The sequence below is a fragment of the Acinonyx jubatus genome, chromosome B2 (assembly GCF_027475565.1).
Source record: "Acinonyx jubatus isolate Ajub_Pintada_27869175 chromosome B2, VMU_Ajub_asm_v1.0, whole genome shotgun sequence".
Lineage (NCBI taxonomy): Eukaryota > Metazoa > Chordata > Mammalia > Carnivora > Felidae > Acinonyx > Acinonyx jubatus.
In genome coordinates this window covers 145,491,288-145,515,457 of record NC_069385.1, presented here as the reverse complement: position 1 = coordinate 145,515,457, position 24,170 = coordinate 145,491,288, and the positions used below count along the sequence as shown (strand labels likewise).

General features: G+C 46.4%; 1 protein-coding gene across 3 annotated transcripts in view; it reads right to left on the bottom strand.

Moving 5' to 3' along the window:
- The window catches only part of SCGN (secretagogin, EF-hand calcium binding protein), a 36,023-nt gene that overhangs the window by 5,931 nt on the left and 5,922 nt on the right, over positions 1-24,170 (bottom strand). For 2 of the 3 annotated variants that reach the window (XM_053223235.1, XM_015087849.3), the window contains exons 3-10: positions 23,841-23,933; positions 20,468-20,557; positions 17,445-17,501; positions 16,721-16,798; positions 8,509-8,564; positions 3,919-3,964; positions 3,621-3,680; positions 1,376-1,444 (exon numbers count right to left, since the gene is read on the bottom strand). In XM_053223235.1, coding sequence (XP_053079210.1) covers positions 1,376-1,444; positions 3,621-3,680; positions 3,919-3,964; positions 8,509-8,564; positions 16,721-16,798; positions 17,445-17,501; positions 20,468-20,557; positions 23,841-23,933 — 549 coding nt within the window. The remainder of the gene's footprint in view (positions 1-1,375; positions 1,445-3,620; positions 3,681-3,918; positions 3,965-8,508; positions 8,565-16,720; positions 16,799-17,444; positions 17,502-20,467; positions 20,558-23,840; positions 23,934-24,170) is intronic. The other variant, XM_053223236.1, reaches the window with a different exon arrangement.

The following is a 24,170-nucleotide window of genomic DNA, read 5'->3' as shown; positions in this document are numbered from 1 at the left end:
GTGTCTCCCAGTAACCTTTGGAAGTCATTGCCAAACGCCGTGCCAATCACAAGGGTCTGTAAGCATGTGAAGCCCCTGAACTGTGCACTTAGGTGGCCTGGCTTCACTGCTCAGAGGAGGCCACGTAGCTGAGAAGCAGGCTCAGCACCCGTGCATCTATCAAAAGCAAGTTAAAACCGCGGTTTGGCAAAGCCTACTGCCGTGCGACTTTAATGTCCCACAGATAATTGCTCAGTTTCTATTTCAGGAATCATTCTGGCATTAAAGAGGTAATAAGTACAGTGGGATTTTTTCCTTAGCAATCAATGTAAAAGGCACTACCACACCAATGCCCATGCACCATTTGGCTGGGCAGGTGCCCGTGGAATCTTCCAGCGGGGCCAACACACGAAGGGAGTGTGGAAGAGGCAAGGGGAAGCGGGATGGGGACATCAAGACTCAGGAGGTCAACAACACACGTCTGTCATCCTGATTAGAGGTCAGAAAAAGATCTCATTCACTCCTGCTCCCTCACAGTACGTGGACTTCCTGGAGGTTTATGCAAAAATTGGTAAATTTTTAGGAAATTTTCTGCTGTGAAACTCCACGGTTTTAATCAGGTTTTTAAACAGGTCTGGGAATCCAAAACCAGTTAACAATTGCTTCCATCTGGACTAATCGGGGCAGAAACACTGTGTCCTGTATTAACCTCAAAATATCTCTAAGGCTAGGAGAGTGTGAAATTCAGTGGCTACAGGGTCCCATAGAAGAGCTGCAAATTAACTAGATCAGGCAGCCAGTCAAATACAGTTCACAGGGATCTCAACGGAGACTGCTTGTTTTAAACAGTCTACACTACATAAAACAGCTTTGTGATGTAGATTATAATCTAAATCCTATCCGTCTGAACCAGGACAATGTCTTGATAGATAAGTAGCCAAAATTTTAGGCTGGGCATTAGAACAGCCCTGGGAAGATGGGGTGGGGAGGGGGGGTGGAGAAATTCCAAATATGGGATTTATTTCATGAAATTAAATTAAAAGGTTTTAGGTATTCTAACAACCAAGTCCAGGGGAAAAAGCCCTTCTGTAATGAAGCGTAAAGCCGTAATGTATACACTGGCACCGTGTTTCCATGCTAAAATAGATGGCTTTTTAGTGATGTTAGCAAGAAACTTCTATGGGGGTTTTACTTCACTGAAGCTACAAATGATCTTAAGAGAGAAAGGGAGACTTGTCAGGTCTCACAGAAGCTCAGAGTTGATAAATAGACTATGTCCCTAGATCTTCTCTCTAGCATTAATCGTCAGCCCCACTGATGCTCAAAAATAAACAGTGGGATCCCTCAGAATGGCAACCCCAACCCACGATGGATCTCTACGGCCTCGTGAAATCACCTGGACCAGCTCCATCATGTCTTTGACAAACCCGTCCACTTCCGGGCCTTCCAGAGCTCCAGTTTTACTCTGAAAGATAAAAGATCCAATCAATCCAATATCATTTACTTAAGTCCGAAAGCTAAAGAATAAATTAGGCGAATCGTCCAAATCAGTATTCTTTTGTGACTGCAAATAGGTTCAGAAATGGCACGTTCCAGGTAGTTTCTCTGGGCAGGATGTGAAATGTTCCACAGAGATTAAAAGAATGAATTGTAGGGGCACCTGGGCGGCTCTGTCAGTTAAGGATCCGACACTTGATTTTGGCTCAGGTCACGATCTCGTGGTCGTGAGTTCGAGCCCCCCATCAGGTGCTTGGGATTCTCTCTCTCTCCCACTCTCTCCTCCCTCACTTCCCCCCGCTTGCCCTCTCTCTCGCGCACGCGCAAAATAAATAAATAAACTTTAAAAAAATAATTAATTGTCAATAACTACCCCCACGTAAACAAATGGGAAGCAGTAGTTTTGAGGTCCTTGGCTCTTGCAAATAGCATTAACGTGATATATGCTCACTTCATTTGCTTCCCAAATATTAAGCTTCAGTTCGGACTAAATTTTCACATCATATCCATCTTGATAGGCTGACATTTTTCTTATTTTGCTTTATAATTTAGCGAGGGCTTGATGATTATTAAAATGCAGGTTTTATTTTTTTATTTTTATTTTTATTTTTGTAACCATCTTAGAGAGAGGGCGAGCACGTGAGTTGGGGAGAGGGGCAGAGGAAGAGAGAGAATCTCAAGTAGTCTCCATGTTCAGTGTGGAGCCTGACGTTGGGCTCAATCCCACGACCAAGAGATCAGGACCTGAGCCAAAATCAAGAGATGCTCAACTGACCGAGCCACCCAGGCACCCCCAAAATATATATTTTAAATCAAGAATGACTAAAATTATTTGGTCTGTACGTAAACTCTGAGTTTTTCTACTCACTATATAAAAAGGTCTATGAAATACAATACATACTAAAATATTTCCATTTCTTCTCTAAAGTCCCAGTTATGACAACCCATCCATTCTTTTCAAGTTTGCTTCACCTTGAACCTTTAACATATCATTTAAAAAATCTATTCCCGGGGCACCTGGGTGGCTCAGTCGGTTAAGCGTCCGACTTCAGCTCAGGTCACGATCTCACAGTCCGGTCTGTGAGTTCGAGCCCTGCGTCGGGCTCTGGGCTGATGGCTCAGAGCCTGGAGCCTGCTTCGGATTCTGTGTCTCCCTCTCTCTCTGCCCCTCCCCCGTTCATGCTCTATCTTTGTCTCAAAAATAAATAAACGTTAAAAAAAATTAAAAAAAAAAATCTATTCCCTTAGTGTATTTGCCAAATACAAACATAATACTAGCTACCTGCCAGGCACCCTTCTAAGAGCTTTACAAATGTGAAATCACTGAATCCTCGTAACAATCCCATGGAGTAGGCAGTATTATTATCCTCGTCACCCTAACTTTACAGAAAAGGGCAACGAGGCACGGGGGGGTGGGGAGGGGGTAAGGGGACTACCCAAGGTCACGTGACTAACAAACCGTGATTCACACCCAGCTGATGGTCACAGAGCCCATACCCTTAAACACTTGGCTGCACTGCCTCTTCTGGGTGATGCTCCCCCCTGCTCAGAATGTGACACGCAGATGTCCAGTGTGGTTAGTTTCAGGACGGCGTCTCCTTTGACTTTGCCTAATGTTCTCATTTCTCTTCCTTCTTGCATTACCCTACCTTGTCAAGAAATGTGACCTCTTTGTCACACTTTGTGCTTTAGAATTATTATTTATTTCTTCTCTAAAGAAGGACCGCAGAATCGATCCTACAAGAGAAGTAGCGATTATGTCCACCAGGGCTCGCTTTGCCTGTATTTCTTCGGGTTAAATGTGGTTTTGAACTTGATTCTTTATGTTTCGTTCTCGAGCATGCTATTCCAGATGGAGATTAACGAAGGAGGAGCCTTCTCCCAGTTTGGATCCCAAGAGGGAAAGAAAAGTGATTTTATTCTCTTCTCAACCATAAATACTCCTTTTGTCCGTTTTAATGTAGTTTTCAGAAGTTTGCGTAGAGAAGCTGAGGGGTGACATACATGTAGGACTGCTATTCGTCATATAAGTTCAAGGTCTGATGGGTAGGATGGGTGGGTAGGACGGACAGGATGACCCCATATAGGGCCAGACAGGCTTGCTACCTCAAAAGGGCCAGCGCAACACAAAGGGGCACACTTACAACGTCATAGTGGGCAAAGATTTTCTCAAAGTCCCTCTTTCTTTCCTCAGTGGAACAAGCCTGTGTGTGCAGAAAACGGTGTGTTAGTCCGGCAACAGGAAGCTTCCATTGGACAATTCTTCCGGGGTCATAGGCAACTTCTATAAACTTTGAGTCAATGACCCCTTAATCCCTTGATTTCAACAGTAAGCCTTTTTTGTCTCTAGATAACTTAAAGTAAGACAAACAGAGGCCTTCCTTTCTTCCCTCCCTCTCACATGGATGACACAAGCCCACCTAGAAACATGTCACTACTTACATCCATTTTAAATTGGAGAAGGAAGTTTTCCTGAAGAGCCAGAATCCTAAATGGAAAAGAAAAAAAGAAATTAGTCCGCGTGAAGATCTGTCCGCTCTCAGTTACAAGCAAATCCATAACTCTGGGGTGAGGAAAGGGCAGGCAATTTCCAGATTATTCTGCAGAATAGGGGAGGTGCTTGAAAAATAAGAATTTATACGTTATAAAAACAAATTAAACAATTAACTGGGAAAGACGTTCACAGGGATTAGTAGTCGCCAGAGAGAGATTTTTGAGAAGGCATCTTGGTGGACAATGGCAGAGTAAGGGCTTAGGAAGACTCCCTCCTCCATAACCACAATGAGAAAACTGCCCGCCCCCCCCCCAAAAAAAATTCAAAATACCTTTTTCACAATTCTAGATCTTAAAATCTTGTAGAAATCTGAGGAGAGTTTATCTTGGAAAAATGGCTAAATCTCGGTAAGAACAGTGGATTTTGTGCATTTTCTCTTCCTTCAGCCCTCCACCCTTCTCCACTCCACTGTAAATGAAGAGCCCACAGTCCCGGGGAAAAAGAGCATTCTAGCAGCAGCTAAAGCGAGCAGAATGGAGTTGGGGCTCTTTCAAAGCCCGGTTTCCAAAGAATTACCAGTATGTGACTTCTCTGATGTTCTCGAAAAGACCCCACTTGCAAGATGCACTTATTTGACCTGATTTTGAACTCACCCAGTGAAAAAGCCTTTTACCTGGGAGGATTTGTCAAAAGCAGTGAATTAGAAGCAACTGTTTGAGGTCACAGCTGACGGCAGTGATAGACAAGAGTCTGGGTAAACAACAGGCTAACTAAAAAGATTAAAAGGAAAAGCTGGAGGAATGAGATGTCCATAGGGTCTTCTACAAGTTCTGACATATTTCTGGGAATCTAGAGAGCTGCACACATGCATGGGGCCACATCTATGCCCAGGACTGGGTGTCTGTGCAGGAAAGACCAGAGAAGGCCCTAAGCTCTCGCCTGTGGCTTATCGTCAGGCTGTATGCAAGCAGGAAGTGAAGGCTAAGGCAGAGTTGTAAGCTGCCTGGTTGAGTGTAGATGTGCCCCAACCTGTACACAGGGACCCTCAAAAAACAGTGGGAGACATCTAAGGAATCTTTGTGCAATCGTGAGCTAGCCAAGCAGAGACTTAAGTGTCCAACCATAACAAAGACACAGATTTTACAGGATTAGTTCAAAAAAGTCACTGGACAAAAAGGACAATTGACAACAATAAATGTGACCCATAAGAAATACTAAAGGTAATTCTTCAAGCTGAAGTGAAAAGAAACCAGACAGTCGCTTGAATCCACATGAAGAAAGAAAGAACCTCAGTCAGACATGAAAGGCCACATATTGTATGATTCCATGTATATGAAATGCTCAGAATAAGCAAATCCATAGAAACAAAGTAGGTTACCGGGGGTTGGCAGGTGAGGGGAGGAGAGTGTGATTCCTGATGGGTCTGGGGTATTTTTCTGGATTTATGCTGCATTCAAAAATCATGCATTCACCGTACAGGGAAAGGTAGAAACAAAATAGCTTGCAACAATTTGGAAAATATTGCTCTTCTGGATGCTCAGGGGAGAGAGAATTAATTTGAGCCAAGTAGAGGCTAGAATATTCTGGAACTCTCTAAGGAATCCTGTTCTTATCTGTTGGTTGGCACCAAGCGGCCTAAGTTATGTTGCCAGTCAGAGGACATATACTTGAGAGGTGCTCGTATGTAGAGTAACAGCGCTGCCTTCTAGGGCTGGGAGTAGAGAGAAGAGTCCCGCGTATAAATTAAAGGACCCTTGTTATTACAGGGGGCCCACCTGGGTAATCCAGAATAACCCCCGTAAGGTCTGTTAGTCAGCAACTTTAATTCTATCTGCAACCGTGGTTCATCCTTGCCACGTCACATCAAACGTTCGCTGGTTCTGGGAGTTCGGACACAGACGTCTGTATTTTGCCTACCCCGGTTGTCGCTGTCGAGTCCCTTATCAAATTGGTTTTGAAACAATGCGGTAACTGTTTCATTGCTTCGCATCTCCGTTCAGCACTACTTTGGTCCTTCCTTCAGTGCACAGCTACTCATCGGATCCTCCTCTATACGTAGCACCGGGCCACGAGAGCAGCTATTCAAGGGACGAAGGCGTACTTCCTGCCTCCCGGGTAGGACCATAGGAGGGGACGGTTGGCTCGCTGCAGGGGAGGGCTCTGGTTATGATCGTGACAGAGGGACTCTGACCTCCACAGTGGGAGGTCAGGGATGCCAGATGCCCTGCATTGCATGGAAAATCCCACAGAAGGGTGAATCAGCCCATATCTCACCTGACTCGGGAATGTCCAGGGAGCATTCATGTGTGTACCAATCCTGCTTATAATTACGTTTGAACCTAGAGCGGAATTACTATTTACGTGAAAATCCAGACTATTTTTCTCAAGGCATACATAGTTTACTAACTGTGTAAATGATCCAGATAGCATGCTGAGTCAGGTAAATTGAGGGCTGACTATACTTTGTCCCATCTGGAGCTCTATCAGGACTTATTTATTATTTATGCCATTGTATCAGCAGCAACTGAGTTCCTGACGCACAAGTCGCCAAAAGGTCATACTTGTATCCGTCAACATCTGAACTGACATATTCTTGCTACTTCTACACCAAAAGCTATAAGCAACCACCACTCTGTCATGCCTGCCCTGTGGTTGTATCTACCCACCTACACTTGAAATCTAGCTTATTTTATTTTAGGTGTTTCACCTTATTTCCCCTTTCTGTGTTATAGTGTACGCATTATATTGTTTTAGCATTTCGGGCCGAGGTAGTTGATATTTTCTGCGGATTTTATTTCTGGAGTAAACAGTATCATAACCACTAGGGTAGAGAGCAGCTTTAGAGTAGTGGCACACTCCAGCCTCCAGAGGGCGCTCAGGGCTCCTAGACTCGCCACCTCTGAGCCCTGCATTGAGTAAAGTGGGTGGGCGCTTTTGGTGACGGGAACAATGAAATTAAAAGCTCTTGTTTTCACCCAGATTGTCATGTTTGGGGTCTCCCGGTTAGGATTGCTCTCGCACGCAGCTCTCAGAGTAGCTAGACTGACCTCACTTGAGAGGAAGCCTTGCCTCTCTTGGCCAAGATAGCTTCGAGGAGTAAGGGGGATGCTGGGGATAAAGCCAAGGCCGCAGGGCTGATATCCCTCAGTCCTCAGCCTTTGGGAGAGGCTCTGTGGTCTGGCTGGTGTCTCCATGCCTCTTCTCCACGAAAGTGGCCAAAATTAGGATAACGGTTCTGGGGAAAGGAGCCGAGGAGGACACAAAGTCTGTCTCACAGCTCCTACGAGGCCCGGAATAGAAGACCGTATAGAGTTTTGGGCTCGGTGTCCTGGTCATGACTAAGGAGAGATCCTTCCCGGTGTGTTCCCTTTCGCAGACCCCCTGCAAGAACTAACAGATGGACTGGCCAAGAGAGGCGGTAGCTGGTACAGGGTTTTGTCATTCTGAACTCAAGTTAGTATCTGCTTGTGACCTTGCCAAGTTAACTCTGTCATTGAAATCACCCTCAGCCCTTGGACTTCGTCTCTCCCAGCCATACATGCTTCTGCCTTGCAGCCTATAACTGCTAAACCCTCTATGGTTGTCCAGTCTACAACTCCATCCACCCCCCCCCACCCCCACCCCGAGGCACCTGGTATCATAACTGCTCCTTCATCCGGGTTATATCCGTGTATTCTGGATCCAACGATTTCAACTCTGTCCATCTATTCAAAATCTCTTTTTTTTTTTTTGTTCTGTGGACAACCATAGCTTGTTTTGGGGTCGGTTAGCCTTGAGACAACATTCTGACATGCCCATCATGTACAACCCCGGACTTACAGACAGCAATTCTCAGGTACTGGGCCGCTTCTGCTGGCACCCCCTCCTCCTCTGCTCTGGTCTTCAGGTGCTGGGTGCCCATGGAGGCTGCACCCACGCTGGAAAGCCGGCCAGCACAGCTGGAGTGTGGTTCAGCTGTCCTCTGTCCCGAGCTAACTGCTCAGCCTTCCCAGAGCCAGTGAATGGGGTCCCAGATGTATTTTCTCATGGAGTCCTTGTGCGGGACCAGGAAGGCAAGGCTGGCCCATGACCCATCAATAAAATTTGATGAAAACCTTGTGTATTGTGCATTTGGGTGGGGGGAAGAGCTTTTATTATCCTTTTTTTAAATTTATTTTTGAGAGAGAGAGAGCTCATGTGCGCAAGCAGGGGAGGGGCAGGGAGAGAGGGAGACAGAATCCCAAGCAGGCTCCGCACTGTCAGCTCAGAGCCCAACATGGGACTTGAACTCATGCACCATAAGATCGTGATGTGAGCCAATATCAAAAGTTAGCTACTTAACCAACTGAGCCACCCAGGAGCCCCAAGAGCTTTTATTACCTTCACAAAGGGATCTATTACCCCAGAAGATTCAGAACCACTGCTGCTTATTTGGTAAGATGAGACTCTTCTCCAGGGTTTCAGGCAGGACCTGACCTCTGCCTTTCAGAGAGAAGTATGCGTCATCACGAACCCTAGGAAGGTGTTTCCGAGTCTGACTCCATTCCCGCGCCACTCACCTTGCCAAGTCATTAAGATCCAACCGGCCATCCTTGTTTTTGTCAAAGATCTTCATCTGGAAGGCAGAAGGGGAAACGATTGTAAGAAGTACTTGTAACAGGAATCCATTCTGAAAGTTCCCGAAGCACTTTGATATCTTGCCCTTCCGAGCCCACAGCTGTCCAAACCGGCCACAGCCGTCTCACAGAGTACTCCCTACAGAGGACAGAGGAGATACCATTTTTCCATTGAAGGCAGAAGTAGTTGAGGAGGATGTGATCTAGGGGAAAGTCTGCCTGTCCAGGCTTCCAGGATTGTAGGAAGGAAGAGAGGGAGAGGCAGAGACAGGACAGTCAAGTGCACAGATGTGTGACCAGATGTGCTGGAAGGGGGATCCCAGAGGGAGGAGGGCACCAGCTAAGGAAGGACAACACTGAGTGGAGAGAGTTGCTGTGGGTTGGCTTTCCAGAGACGCTCTGAACACCCAAGCGTTTGGATGCTGGGTTGAGATCCAGTGGACTGTGATGGGATGAGATGATGCTGGACCAGAGGGTGGGGCAGACCCCAGAGCCATGGGCTGATAAGAGGATGTACGTTAGGGAGACATTTAGCGTGTCTGACTCCCTGTGGCTTCTGTTTCCCTCACTGCTGTGACCTGTCACTGAGAGAAAACCTCTCTGCTCAGCCCTGCAGGTTACAGCTAAGATGTGCAAAAACCACGCTTTACCCAAAACCCACTTCACCCAAGGGGAGAAGGAAGTACATAAAGAAATAATAACGCTATGTTTAAGATTTATAGGAATGCCATGACCAGATTCCCGTACACAAAGGCCAAGTGACCAAGGACAGAACAGTTTCACAACCTTCCTTGGACCCTTGTGGGCTTCTGAATGCCTACAGACATCCATCACCTCTTGACTCCAACCTCCTCCCCTTCTCCCTCTTCCTAACATAAAGGAAGCTCACATTTCATGCTGAGGGGACATGTGCTTTGAGACAACAGCCGCCATCTTGCCTCTCGACTTACTGGTCTGTCCTGTGGCAAGAACATGTGGACTTCGATACAGATGTGGCAGAGGATTAATGGCCCACATCCAGCAAGAGGTAAAGGATGGCTGCTGGACTAGTCTGTACTTCCCAATGGGCTAGCCAAAGCTAAGAACACGGATTATGAGTTCATCACACACTTCCACTGTGAATACCAGCAAGGTAGCAGCAACCGAGTGGCCAAGAGGCCCCAGCCTGGGGACCAGAGGAGTCAGAGAGCCTTGTGCCCAGGGACCTCGGCTCCTCCCCTCCCCCACTTGGGCCCAAAGCCATTCTGTCTAACCTGATGCCATTTTTGCAGAAGAGTCCGGGTTGGATGAAGGTGACTAAGAAATCTGAGAGGCTCAGCTTTTCCTTTTGTAGAAAGACTTAACATGATCCAAAGAGGATCCTATTTAAATCATAGGATCAGATGAGGTTTTAAACAAGATAGGATTAAAAGTTAAAATCAAGAAGATCGGATTAGGTTAATCAAGATGGAGGGGAGACATTTCACTGCATATTTGAGTCCTAGTGTGAGTGAACTTTGTGACTTCGCCACATTTAGTACAGCAGCTCTAAATGTATTTGTAAGAAGAGGCTATACACGGGGAGAGATGGGGTGAAGAAATCTGAGAGTATATGTAACCGATTTTTGCATTAAAAAACATATCAGTCCATCCTTCCTCCCTCCCTAAATCCAGTTTAGTTTTAATATTTGAAATGAATTTGAAAACCCATTTCTCTAAAACTTTAGCACCAAAAGTGTATGTTGCAGAACCTATTAAAATGCAAGTTATATTTTTATACATTTGGATATATTACACATCCCTTTGTGTCCCTTAAGCATAAATTCTCTATCCAGTAAAAGTCTGACGGCAGTACACTTGGCTAAAGACTCAGCCATGATTTTCCATGACACCACCATTACGAGACGTTCTATTAATAGAGAGCTAGATTATGTTGAGCTTGAAGCAAGTAGTAACTCACCTTGAAAGATGTGGGCCCATCTCCATAGCTGTACAAATTACTCAAAGGGGGAAAATACCTACCTTTTGCTCAAAACTGGCTTGAGGAACAACTGACCACCAATGTGATAAATTATGCTTCTACCCATCAGAAAATTGGCCACGTGGTTCACCTGAGAAGTTCCGAGAAGTGGTCTGAGTCAGAGCTATGAATTGAGGGCCATCACCATTAGCTGGTATTTCAAGCCAGGAGGCTGGTTGAGGTCACCAGCAGAGGGAGGGTGGGCACAGAAGCAAAGAACTCTCGAGACTGGGTCCAGACATGTTTCACACCAGCGTGGATCAGAGAGCTGAGTGCCTACACCACAGGAGGAAGCCAGCTACTTGGATCCAATCCCAAAGGACAGGAGCTGGGACCAGGGTAGAGGATGGCACAAGTTTAACCTCATGTCTCTTTGTCTGCCATTGTCTGCAGATTTTAATCTGCAGGTTTACAATAGCTCAAGCTCCATGCTCTAATTGGGTATGTGAGCTTAACATCTCCCACATGTATTCACTTACATTTTTAAAAGCTCAATATTATCTAATGCTATTCTATTCAGACAGCGAATCTTTCCTCCCACCAGGTATTGGCAGAACCTCTCAATTAGATGTCCTAATTGGATTTTGTTAATAGGCTATTTCCTCCCTTGTCCAGAACGTTAATTAGGAGTTGGAATAAGATTAGGTCTGCAGACCTCAACTTTTCTCCTATGATCGGGTGCTCTGCCATGACTCATTCATTGTTCGGGCTTCAGACAGCTTTCAAAGGTGCCGGCCCTCGTGTGGCTCCATTTGAATTCGTTTAGCAGGTTATATTTCTGAAGGAAGGCGTTTAATGCCAAACCTCGGAACCAAATCTGTCATGCAGGGCTGCCCCGACTGTAGCCGTCGCTCAATAAAAAGCCATTACAGAGGCAGTAAGGTGATTTCACACTTGGTGGATCACTCAGGGCTAAGGTTCTAAAATCTCTTCTGAGAATATTGAATTTCTGAAAGTTAGTTCACCCACAGATCACTAGGGAAATGTAAAAAGTCTTAAAAAAAAAAAAACACTACAGTCCAGTTCCCAAGTCTGTTCATTGGAAAAGTGTAAGTTGCCTCTATAATTTCAGGAAGGAACATGGAATAGGCCATAATCTCATTACGCTCATTCTAGTCTTCTGGTCAGAGTAGGTCTTTGGGTGAAAACTCTTATCTGATTCCTCAACACTTACCTATCACCTCAGAGCAGAAAGAACCAGTGAGGGGCCACTCAGAGTTTGATTGATCACGAGCCTATCTTCATGGGACAGTTTGGATCGAAAAATGAGTGCTTAACCACAGCACAACTGGAAGAACCACAAGTTTTTGGCAATGAGACAGACACAGGATAACAGCGTAGTCTTGGTCAATGGACGGTCCTCCACCCAGAGACTCACAAGTTGGGTGAGACCACTCCAATCCTCCTCAGCTGCTGTACAGGATTCCACGCTTCCAGGGCTGAGCTCGGAGCCATCAAAAACTGCACATTGCCAGATTTTCTGCCCGCCTTGGGCTTTGTCAAACTGAAAGCCAAAGGCTGTGTGTAAAGATAATCGCTCTGGGTGGGCAGCGTGGCCGGGCTGACGGGTGATGTGCATGGTCTTTTCAGCCAAGTGTTGGCATTCCCAGCCACCCACGTGTTTCCTTCAGGCCCGTTCCCCTCCCTGACAGTGGGTTGTTTGAATGAGCCGACCCTGGGGCTCTCTGCAGTCACAGGCCACTCTTCCTCCCTGGCTCCCTGCATCAGCTTATCTGCAGTCTCTTTCCCAGAGCAACTTTGTAGAACCCTTTCCTGTTCCCGTGGTCTCTCGTTAATTTGCCTCCTATTTTGTGTTTAATAAGATGTCAGCGCTTAGGACCCTTTCTGGACTTCAGGAGGAGAAGGATCCATTTTCCTAGGTAACGAATTCTGGTGCCGCTTGATAGCATGAGCTCCTGCATTATCTTATCTTTAAAAATATTAAGAGAATCCTAATCTCTTCATGTGGCTTTGTCCTCACCTTGATCGTCTCTTCCTTCAGGAATTGTCCTCTCTTCTTGATCTCTCCATAGAGTTCACTCTTCCCCTTTTGAAAGCTTTCTTTTTAATGACAGTATTTAAACTTCCGGACGTGGGTACTGTGGTGGAAAATACGGGCTTCGGAGGTAGATGTGGGTAGGCTTTTCCACGCAGCTGCATCCCGACTGTATTTAACCTGTTAAAGTCTGTAACCCTTAGTTTCTTCATTTATAAAATGAGAGGCAAAACATACTTAGTTTATATGGTTGCTGTGAGAATCAAATGTTTGCAAAGCGCTTTGCACGGAGCTCGGCACAGAGGGAACACGCAGTTATTACAATTAAAGCACCCAGTACGCGAGTAAATGCTGGCCTTGTCGCGGTGAAAATAAAATGCCACGTGCACTCAGCTGAGACGGCATCTTGAAACAACTCAGCTTGAACTCTGTCCATCTACCTTTTCTTGTCCTGCCTTTGCTGAAGGTCTAGAACGGTGGCTTCATTGTAACCTACCTTATTTTTGAAGTCAGGAGAACCAGATTTCGAGATGGTCGATGGTCAATGGCAGTGACGTGCGCAGTGGGGATGAAAGGGAGCGGCCAGAGTGAATTTTTGCTTTTTCCCCTCCTCTACCAATTTTTCCCTCATCAGAAGACTCCAGAAGGTCAGGGACCATATCTTTCTTGGTAAGTTCTCCCTGAATGAACTCACATCTTCATTTCAACCAGTTAACCAGGTCATATTCTGACCTGGAAGAGGAGTATGAAGAAGGTGCCGGCTTTGGTGACAGAGGGGGTGCTGTGGGTCACTTTGTGACCCCACTCCTCAGCCCAGAAAAAGCATGTCAGATTCAACTTCAGGAGTTTGGGGGTGTGAACTCGGAATCCACTGGGACACATCCCGGGCCTGTCCTACTCGGATTGTCTTTTTCTGTTTGCATTTCTCTTCCTCCACACCCTCCGGCTCTCACCCCCCACTCCTGCCTTCCTGCCCCTCGTCATCAGCATGGGGCTCCAGCCGCCCTGTTGGGTCTGCCCCTGGGCTCAGCACAGCCCATACCCTGCCTGGTGGGGACCCCTGTGGATGAGTCTCTGGGACAAAGGACCCCAGGGAGAGCCCTAAGGGATCAAGCCCAATACTCCCGAGCACTCCTTCTGGCTCTGTCCTAGAGGGTCTGGTGTACAAAGAGGAAGAAATCAAAGGAGAGTTCCAGGACACCAAACGTAGCTTGAGGAAGGGCGGATCTGTGCGATGGGCCGTCTACGAGGCTCCCCGATGGGGAGCATGAGCCTTACTGGAGGTGGAGGCTCTCAAGGAGGGTCCCCAGAGCAAACCTTGCTTTTGTTGTCCTGGTTTCTTCTGAGCTGGCTGTTAGGTAATGACCCCAAATTCAGTTCTGACAATGGGCACGGAGTAGCCTACTGTGTGCTAGGCCCTGCCGCCTGCCCTCGCCCTAGAGGAGTCACTGGCTAGTAAAGAACAAGTGGTGAACAAGTGATGTCCGTGCTGCCCTTGACTCCAGCTGACTCATCGGCAATCCTGTTGATTTCCCCTTCGCAGTCCTTCTCATCTCCTCTGCTGCCCCACCCCCTCCGAGCTGCCACCCTCTCTTACCCGGATGGCAGTGGTGGCCTCTTCACAGGTCTTCCTGATTCCCTCCTTGCCCCTCTGGTGGCTCTCCATCTCACTCATTGTCATACGTTCTCACAGTGGCTAAGAAGCCCCACGGGGTCTGGCCTCCGTTCAGTCTTGCCCTTGAATTCTGTGCTCCAGCCACACTCGTGTCTCCCTGTCCTTGAAGTCCACAGGCAGGCTACTGCCCCAGGGTCTCTGTGCTTTGCTGTACCGTCGGTCCTTCCTCAAGCCTCACCTTCTCGAAGGGTGAAAATTACACTCCCCAGCCTTCCGATCCTAGCTACCTTGCTGGCATGGCCATCCTTCGCCCTGTTCTACTTTTTCATCTTTCCCATAACACTCGTTACCCCTGTCATGCGATATCATTTATTATTTATTATGTTTATGGTTATTGTCAGTCTCTCCTTTGTCTGGTTCGCTCGCTGCTGGATCCCCAGCGACTCAAGGAGTGCCAGGGGCGTGGCAGATATTTAGTGGATATTTGTAGCCTGGGTTAAATGGGTGACCGATGTGAAGACAATGATATGGGACCCCCAGGGGAGAGGCACCTGCATCCACTACAGAAGAAGGTTATGGGAGGTTTTCTAGGCCACGATGATGTCTCACTGAATCTTGAAGGACAAGCAAGAACCGGGAGAATAAAAGTAGGGAAGAGAATTGAGCCACGTTACGTGAGAACGTAGCCGTTTAGTATTGTAGTTGGAGGCGGAGGGCCTCGGATTCAAAGGCAATCAAAGAAATATTAGAAACATCCTGGCGATTCTAAGTGAGAGTATTTCATCTTGTAGTGCATATTTTGGAAGTGAATAAAATCAAGGTTACAAACAACCGGTGCTGATGCCGGGTTGGATCAAGGGTGGAAAGTGCTCATCTGGAAACCTAACCTGCTTGTTATTCTCAGGCAGTTACAGTGACCTCCCCCTTTCCGTGGTATCTACCATGCTGGCAGGTGCTGCTGGAAATCAGGTGGGAAGAAACCTCGAGATTTCCCTGCTTCCTGCTTCGAGATTTCCCACTTTGCTCTTTCGTGCTGAGTGCGTACTCACTCACGATCTCGAACACCATTTGCGTGTTATTAAAAGAGGTCCAACATACCAAGAAGCCGAGTTATTTCCTTGATTGAGATCCTGGCCTGGGGTTTGATTCTGCCCTTGGCATCAGCTTCGCTTCTGCCTAGGCCATTTACAAGCCATCACAGTCAAGAGCGCCCTTCTCCTTCCTTCCTCCCCAGGGCAGGCGCCCGGGGCCTGGGGGTCAGCGTCGGACAGGGTGCAGAGTAAGAGGCTGGAAACCAAGAGAGCTTAGCTTCCAGTTTAACTGGTGCCTTTGGCCGGGTAACTCAACTTCTCCCAGTCACCTGATCTTCAAAGCGAGTTCAAGAATTCAACTTGGTGGTGACGCGGTCACTTAGCCTTTCTAAGCCTCTAGCATCAGATATACGAAATGGCATGAACAATGCCAACCCTGCAGAGACGGCATCAGAAATAATACCGTATTTATTTATACCAGAAATAATACCAAATCAGCTCGAGGCCTCCAAAGGGCAACCTAGTGGCACACATTTTACGAGAATTCACCGACTCTTCTTGGTGTTACGTGCTCCCAGCTGCTCACCAGGAAGCCCAGTAACGTGAATGTGTGCTGGAAGTCTTCCTGTGCATAACAATCCTACGAGCAAGTAAGCCTTCACCAGCAATTTCTTGGCTTCTTGATTGAGAAAACGACAGCGTCCGATTGGCCCGAAGCACTTGTCTGGGGGAAGGAAGGGGGTGGGGGGTGGACACGAACGGCAGGGAAGCCAGACTGTTGATTGGTGGCTGGAGAAATGCATCGTGTTAGATGAGGATGCGTTTGCCAGAGGCAGCTCTGCCATGCCGTCATTTTTCACCGAAACGATCTCAGGGTCATTCTGGTCGCGGAAGCCTAATGACAAGGACCACGGCAACTGCCACAGTAAGAGCTAACAGGTGCGGACACCTATTATGTCCCAGACGCTCTGCAAAGTGCTTCGGAGACATCGGCTCGCTCTGCCCTCACGGCAGGTAGGTACCATTAACCCCCATTTTACGGATGAACTAGTAAGATGGACAGGTTGACAGTCTCCCAAGGTCGCAGCTTATAAGTGGGAGACGCGGGACGCACGTCTCCCATCTGTCCGACTCTCAGCTGCCCTCGATCAACATGCCACGTGAATAGACTCGTGGCAAGAAGTGGCTTCCCCTGTGCCTGGGACTGATTGTCCATGTTTACCCGTTTCTGTGTGACTTCGAGTGGCTTCGAGGTTATTGGCCTGGTGCCTGGTAACCGATGTTCACTGCACTTTCCGGGTCTCCCCAGGGACAGGCGAACAGCTTTCCTCTCAAATACACGCGGTCCTGTCCTCAGAGAGAGGCTAGAACAGCTCAGTTTTAGCCGACGTTTCCCAGACTTGAGGTTTCTCTTGTATTCATTCAGTCTGCAGGTGCTCCCGGGTACCGACTCTGGGCCCCAGGGAGGCATCAGGGGGGCTGCCCTCGTGAGATCACACTGCCCAGCTACTTACCATGGTGCCGGTGTATTCGTCCAGCTTAGCCTCAGGGACGGCCTTTTTGTGGTGGAGGAAGAGGTCTCGGAGGAAGTTCTGTGACATCAAGAGAAGAGTCACATCTTATATGGGGAGCAAATAAACCACAAAGATCTCGGGACGCCTTATTTTAGGCATTGTGGTTTTTTTTTTTATTTTCAGGAGAAAACAAACTGCTTTTAGGAAGCAAATAAATCCAAGAATGGAGGGCTCTCGCTGTTTAAACGGAGCTCACAGGGGCACCAGAGTGGCTCAGTCGGGTGAGCATCCAACTCCTGATTTTGGCTTGGGTCATGATCTCATGGTTTGTGAACTCGAGTCCCACATCAGGCTCTGTACTGAAAGCGAGGCCTGCTTGGCATTCTCAGTCTCTCTCTCTCTCTTTCACTCCCCTTCCCCTGCTCACTGTCTCTCAAAATAAATAAATAAAAACTTTAAAATAAAGGGAGCTCACAGAATTCAGAGGATGGCTCCAGGCATGGAAAAAGTGTCAAAAATTCCTTAATTACGTCTCTTTCCCAGAGAGAGCAATGTTATTTGCATGTCCTAAACCTTTTAAATACAAATACGTTTTTGGTTTTTTTTAAGTAACAAATTCAAACGCATGCTTCTCGGGCCCATAGGAATTAAATTCATGGTCCATATATCAAGTTCCCAGTGATGAGCAAGGCCACATCCACCCAGCGAGGGTCCCCACACTTACCCGCAGCTCAACAGCTGATATAAAGCCACTGCTGTCAGCATCATATTTGCGCCAAATCTGAAATACACAAAAGCCATACGTCCATTTACTGGTCCAGTGACCGTGTAAGCAAGCACAAACCCAGAGAGGTCGTGGAGGACTGAAACCAGAGTCTGTCCCTGGTACATCTGGTGGCTCTGACAATTTAGCCTGCAGCGTTATCAGGAAATTGCACACAAGGTCAACAAGAGACAAATCCTGGGGCCCAGGAGGTAGTCAAACCGAGGCACCTGCATAGAACTAAAAGCCCCAATAGCAATAAACTTAACGAAAGGGTGAACCCCTCCCAAATACACTGCTGCCAGAAGGCCATAAAGAAGCTTGGCTGGGTGGCCTTGGCTCTGGGTAAAGGGAATGAAACATCTCGGCTAATTCCCAGTGGCGAGACAACACTTTCATTGCTATAAGGGTAGCATTCATCCAGCCGAAGATACAGTCACTACACTGGAAGACGGAACTGAACATTCTTAGACACTGAACTGCTTTCTTTACTGCGTGGTGTGGTTTGGGCCGCTTCTGATTATTCCATGTATGAGCATCACAGGTTGGCAAGTTTTCTAATTCCTATGCAGAATGGAAAAGGAGCACTAAGTTGTTGTTTCTAGTCGACAAGATTTCCTGTAGATGTAGAATGGGTCAGCTGACTCACCGACTGCAGGGACCTTAATTCTCAACACCAGTCCACCAGCCCAGCACCCCATGGGGACAGTCGGGGTACCGAGGGGTCGCAGGAAGGTTGGGAAGCGTCATGCCTTGCGGTCCCTGATGGCAACACATCTGCCTGAATTCAGCCAGACTTACAAAATCAACTCGCTAAATGTAAATTATATTCTGACTTTACCAAAAAAACAAAACGGAGAATAAGAATTTCAAATAATGAACAACACCGTCTTACATGCTTTTTTCCCCATGTTATTCCATCTACTTTTATAATTTTACTACACTTGTGATCACGTGCATGCCTGTCTTTAAAGAATGAAAGCAAAACGAGGAGATTTCTGGGAAAACAAAACAGAGTTTTTGCCAACAGACTTTGCATGAAGGATATACTCCAGGAAGGAGGAACACAAAGAAGGAGAATCTGAGTCACAGACAGGAATGGTGCACAAAGACGCTGGGAAACAAATCTTCACTGCGTCACGTTTGTAAGAATTAAGGAAAGCAAGACAGAACTGATACCCTGGGCAGTCATGGCACAGGAGCTCCGAGCAGTGTGTCAGGATTAAAGGGTTTTCAGGTCCTGGGGCTCAGGGAGAACATAAACGCATTAACTTAGAATTTTTAAAAATATATAGGATACTAATAGGTTATAACAAACTTAATTAAAATAATCAAGAGTTGGGGCGCCTGGGTGGCTCAGTCAGTTAAGCATCCGACTTTGGCTCAGGTCGTGATCCCGTGGTTTGTGAGTTTGAGCCCTGCGTCGGGCTCTGTGCTGACAGCTCGGAACCTGGAGCCTGCTTCCGATTCTGCGTCTCTCCATCTCTTGGCCCCTCCCCTGCTCGTGCTCTGTGTCTCTGTGTCTCTCAATAAATAAACGTTAAAAAATTTTTAAAAATAATAAGAGTCTGAAGTGATACCTATATCCATATCTCTATCTATCTATTTTTTTAATTGGGTAGGGGAAGGAAAACTTCTTTGTTAGAAGCAGTGGACAAGCTAGGAGGGGGGAGGCAGATGGTAAAAGAGAAACTAGAAGAGGACGGTGCCGTTGTGCTATTTCCTTTCCTTGACATTATTCGGTACAACGCACGCCCTAAGATTTTAATACTGTTTTTCTGATTTTAAGAGTAAATTAGATTCACTCTACAAACTTAACGAACTACAAGAAGAAGACAAGTATAATGTCCGAAACTACTTACCCCAGAGATGGTCCCTTAGGATTTTTGTGTGTTTCCTTTCCATCATATTTCTATGATACACCTGACAAGACTAACTTGGAGGCCGTATACTTGGGCCATGTGCTGATTATTTTCATTTAAAATGTTCTTTTAAGCACTCTTAAGCACAATTAAAATTTCAAAAATGCCACTTAAAATAATTTGTAAATAATTATGATTCTGTACACAGCCGGAAAACATAAAAGTGCAAAGTATATGAAAATCATTCAAAATCTTAATTGCTTAAGAGCAATCAGTATCTATATTGTGTGTATTTCCCTATGGTCTAATTTATGTATGTGTTAGGATGAACGATTTTTAAAATAATGTTAAGATCATAACGCATGTACGATTTTGGTCCTTAACGTTGTAATGCATTTCCTCCGAATATAAACATTTCTGATTATACCCTTCAGATAGATGCTTGGAGCAGTAGAAGTTTATTAAGTCAGAGGGTAAAGATATTTTTAACCTTGGGTAATGACATCTTAAAGGATCCTGGGACGCCTGGGTGACTCAGTCGGTTAAGCATCCAACTCTTGGTTTTGGCTCATGATTTCACAGTTCATGAGTTCGAATCCCACATTGGGCTCTCTGCTCTCAGCACCGAGCCTGCTTTGGATCTTCTGTCCTCCTCTTTCACAGTATTATACCTTCAAAACTAGGATTAACTGCCAACATTTGAAAACAAGTAGTTTCACAGAGTCTAGATGGCCAGAGGGCATTCTTATAAGGCAGCCGTTCTCTGGAGCTCCGTGGGGGAGGCACCTGATCTCTGGGCTCCCCAGTCCCCAGCAAACCCCCGTTACCTTCCTCTGTGTGCACCTGCCTGGATGTTGTCTAGGCCTCCCCTAGCCCAGGCTGAAGGACTTTGTCTGCTCGGGAGCAGTCCGGGTCCCACGGAGCACATGGGGGCACACGGGGACTTGGGGCCAAAGCTCTGGCTTGTCACCAAGGGCTTCTTTTGCTCGATCTTGTCCTCCATGGGCAGCTCTCCCTTGGGGACTGGGGGTGGCCCTGATGTGGTGGCCACCACAGTAGGTGGCTGGGGCCCTGGTCTCTTCTCAACCCTCATCAACCATAGAGATACAGTCAAACACTTACCTGCATAAACTCCACGCTGCTGTCCAAGGGGGTTTCCTGACGAAAGAGCAGAAGGAAGTTTTCATCCTCAGACAAGAACATAGTGGCAAGCTACAGAAATGGAGAGACATAGCAGTCGGTGACACTGGCCAGTGCCCCCTGGGAAAAAGCCACGGTGAGACCTGTTACAGGGCAGAAGGGCTTGGGTTCCTCAAGAGTGAGAGCTCAGATTGCAGTTCTGTGCCCTGGATTGCCATGTTTGATCCACTGATTCTTTCAAACAGTATTGCACCTGTACTGGGAATGAAACACTGTCTGCCTTCTGCAAGACACCTGAAGGGTGTCTGCCTTCTGCAAGCTTCTGATCCAGAATAATAATCCTAATTTTAATAATAAATTTGTCAGTGTTTACTATGTCCCAGGCACTATCTTACGACTCTCTCATATTAAAATAATTTCACTCTGTAATATAAAAGAAAATTAAAATAGCAAATAATTCTTATGTGTGCCATGAATTATTCTGAATTCTTAGTCTGCTCATTCACTGAAACCTAACAACGACCTATAGAGTAGACAACACACCATTATTATTATTTGTTAGTTAAAGCAACTGGAACTTGCCTTAGCTATGTGGTGAGTAAGCAGTGGCACCGGGACTATGGCCACACTTTTAACCTTTCTGCTGTGCTGGCGAGATGCTACATATATGTTCACTTCTGTGCCACAGTTACCGGCAGGAGTGTTGAGTGTTGGCTAATTTATTCTTTTATGTTATTAGTTTATTAGTGTCTCTATGATGCTGCAATACTTGGACCATGCATGATAAATTCAGTCATCCAACTTTGCATCTGAGCTCCAGCTCTACTGATTTACGTCACATCTCCCACGAGTAGAGGTGACATTTTTGTCTCCTGCGTGATTGTTGCTCTTACATCAGCATGTAGGCGTGTTTGGCTGGCCTCGTCTGTCACCCGCGGTCTAGCAGTGTTATTGTCTTCTCTCTGAGCTGTCCGCCATAAACAATGGCCATTCCTCCCATCACTGGGAGCTTCTCCCAGCATCTGGTACACTGCCAGAGAGTGAGCCCAGACGGATGCTGTTGGTGGCTCGTAGGCGTGATGAGCCCACACTCCTGCGCACATTCTCTAGTTGGATGAAGGTCTGCTCGTGGACACGGTGTGGGCATGATAATGATCGGATTCTGAATATCGTATGCTGAGTAGCTCGTCCATGGCAGGCACTGGAAAATGTGCTTTTCATTTATTATCTCATTAAATTCTCACACCAGTCCTTCTGGGGGGCATAAATGCCCCCCTTACTATGGGAGCAGGACAGCGCCGTGTGCCATTGATAACCGACCCTGATTCCTTCTCCATTGCTCGCCTGTTATTTGCTACGGCACAATTTAATTGATATCTCTGTGCCTCAATTTCTTCATTTGTAAAATGGGATAATAATGTTTACATGCTAGTGTTTATGTCAAGACTGAAAGTAAAACGAGGCACCATTAATAAGCTGTTCATAAAATTCCTGGTACATATGAAACATTCAATACATGGTAACTGCCGTGTTGATGAAGATGATAAAACGGAGGCACAGGGAGCAGTGAATTGGCCAAGGTCTCACATTCACGGTGTGGACTTGGCCCTTTCCCTGCCCCACCCCTTGGGCCCCCGGCCGAGGCTCCAAGGTCAACTGGATATGGCAACTGGTCTTTAGGACTGAGTTCTTTTTCACATGGGGTACCATAGGCCAAGGAACCAAATTAAAATGTAATTCGCTGGTCCTCAGTCTCTAGAACCCAGTCTGTCTTTAGCTTTGATTGGAGGGCACAGAGGAGCCCTGGACAAATCCGGTGTACAGATCATCTCCCCAAACCTGGCTGCGGCTCGGTTGGGACTTCTTCCCCATCTTAATTGTGCCAGAATACCTAACATGTACCAGGTACGCTGATTTTTATGTCTCACCACCTGTGACTGGAGTCAGTGACGTAGTCAGGGGTACGGCACAAGGTCGGGGAGACACTGTTCCTCCTTAAGCTCACAGACAGCAGGTTAGGGACCTCGGACCGATGAACTGGGTACCATCGGCTTGTCTACAAACAGCTCCTCAGTTACGTCATTTGCAGGACTCCATGACTGGTTGGCGTAAGCTATTCCCAAGTGCTTCAAGAAGGCCCGCCTGTTGTTAGCAGGGGTTAACCGTGTTTCATTTATTCATTATTAAGTCAGTACATATTTGTCGAGCACCACGAATGTTACCCTCTGTTCTGTGGGCTGGGGAATGCAACAGTGAACATGTAGTCACGAATACTTCGGTATTTCTAGCGTGAGGTCTGCACTTCCTTCTTTGATGGATACGCAGGTACGTTTCCATCCATTATACTACAAATACTCGTTACATACATAATTTTGCCTTGGAGAGAAAATTTTGGAAACAACTACATTCATACATCTGGATTTAGTTTATTGCTTTTCTGAAAAGGCTGCATCCTGGTGAACACATCTACTTTTTATAAGGAGGCGTTGTCTTGCCCTTTTGTCATAACCTTCTGAAGCAAAACAGTCCTGTTTTCATGAATAATACTGTCTGTCCAAGTATGGCGACATCAAGACTCGTTCTACAGGTTTCTGGTAATCTGTGTCGCAGGTAATTTTGACTATAAAATAAATACCTTAGTTTTAAGTAGCTCATTTTTAGATACAGACTGATAACTATATAGCATGAACCCATCGAGTGATATCTTTAAGTGGGGTTACACTTAAACTAGTGCCACTAATTGGCCACGTAATGCACATGAAATAGGGGTAATGTCCCACTCCTATCTCCTTGCACTATTTTGGGGGATAAGGTATCAACATATGTGTGGAAATCCTTTCTAAACTCTAAACCTTTTTGTAACTGGAAGGAAAAACAATGAGGTTAAAGACACTACCCGAGGCACTGCGTGCTTAACACCTTGCTTTTGTAGACTCAGCAAATGTGGGCTGAACTGCAGACAGCTGCTGTCTGTTTTGTTTTTAACGATCTTCAGGGATAGATCTTTCCAGCCTCCGCTGGCCGATACGGAAGTTTAAACTCATTTATTGTCGCTAAAGTTTTCCTTATACCAAGGTTGAATTTGAACAGCGCATTGCAAAGAGACAAATATTGGATCAGGTAACTGAAAGGCCTCCAGCATATCAATTCCCCAGTTATCAAGTAAGTATAAATATTGATTGACCTAACTAAAACGATGGAACTATTTGTTGCTAAGCGGATGAGAAAGGAGAGGTGATTACTTCAAAATACCGTGTAGGCCACCTGCCTTGTAGAGAGTTCTGATTTCCCAACCAGATGTAAGATTTGCATTATCTTTCAGAGAAAACGATAGCTCTAAAAAGGCTAACGGTACCTCTTTCATTTGTACGCAACCAGCTCTAGAGACGTCCTGGGGAGCCATAATTCGCTGTTTCAGTCTCCGCACATTTTCTTCTACCACCGCCGCCTATAATAGGCCAGACAGAACCACATTAAAGCCACTGGGATTCCAAAAACGTAGCTGGGGTATCAAATATTCAGAGCAGATAGCCTGATAATTATGTTACTCTAACCTGGGAAGCAGGTCACTTAGCCATTTAGAGCAAGCCTACCGTGTTGAACAGGGGGAAGAGTGCCAGAGATTTCTTGAGCAAACCATCACTGATCGGCACCCTGACCAGGTGAGACCTACATTAGGTGAATT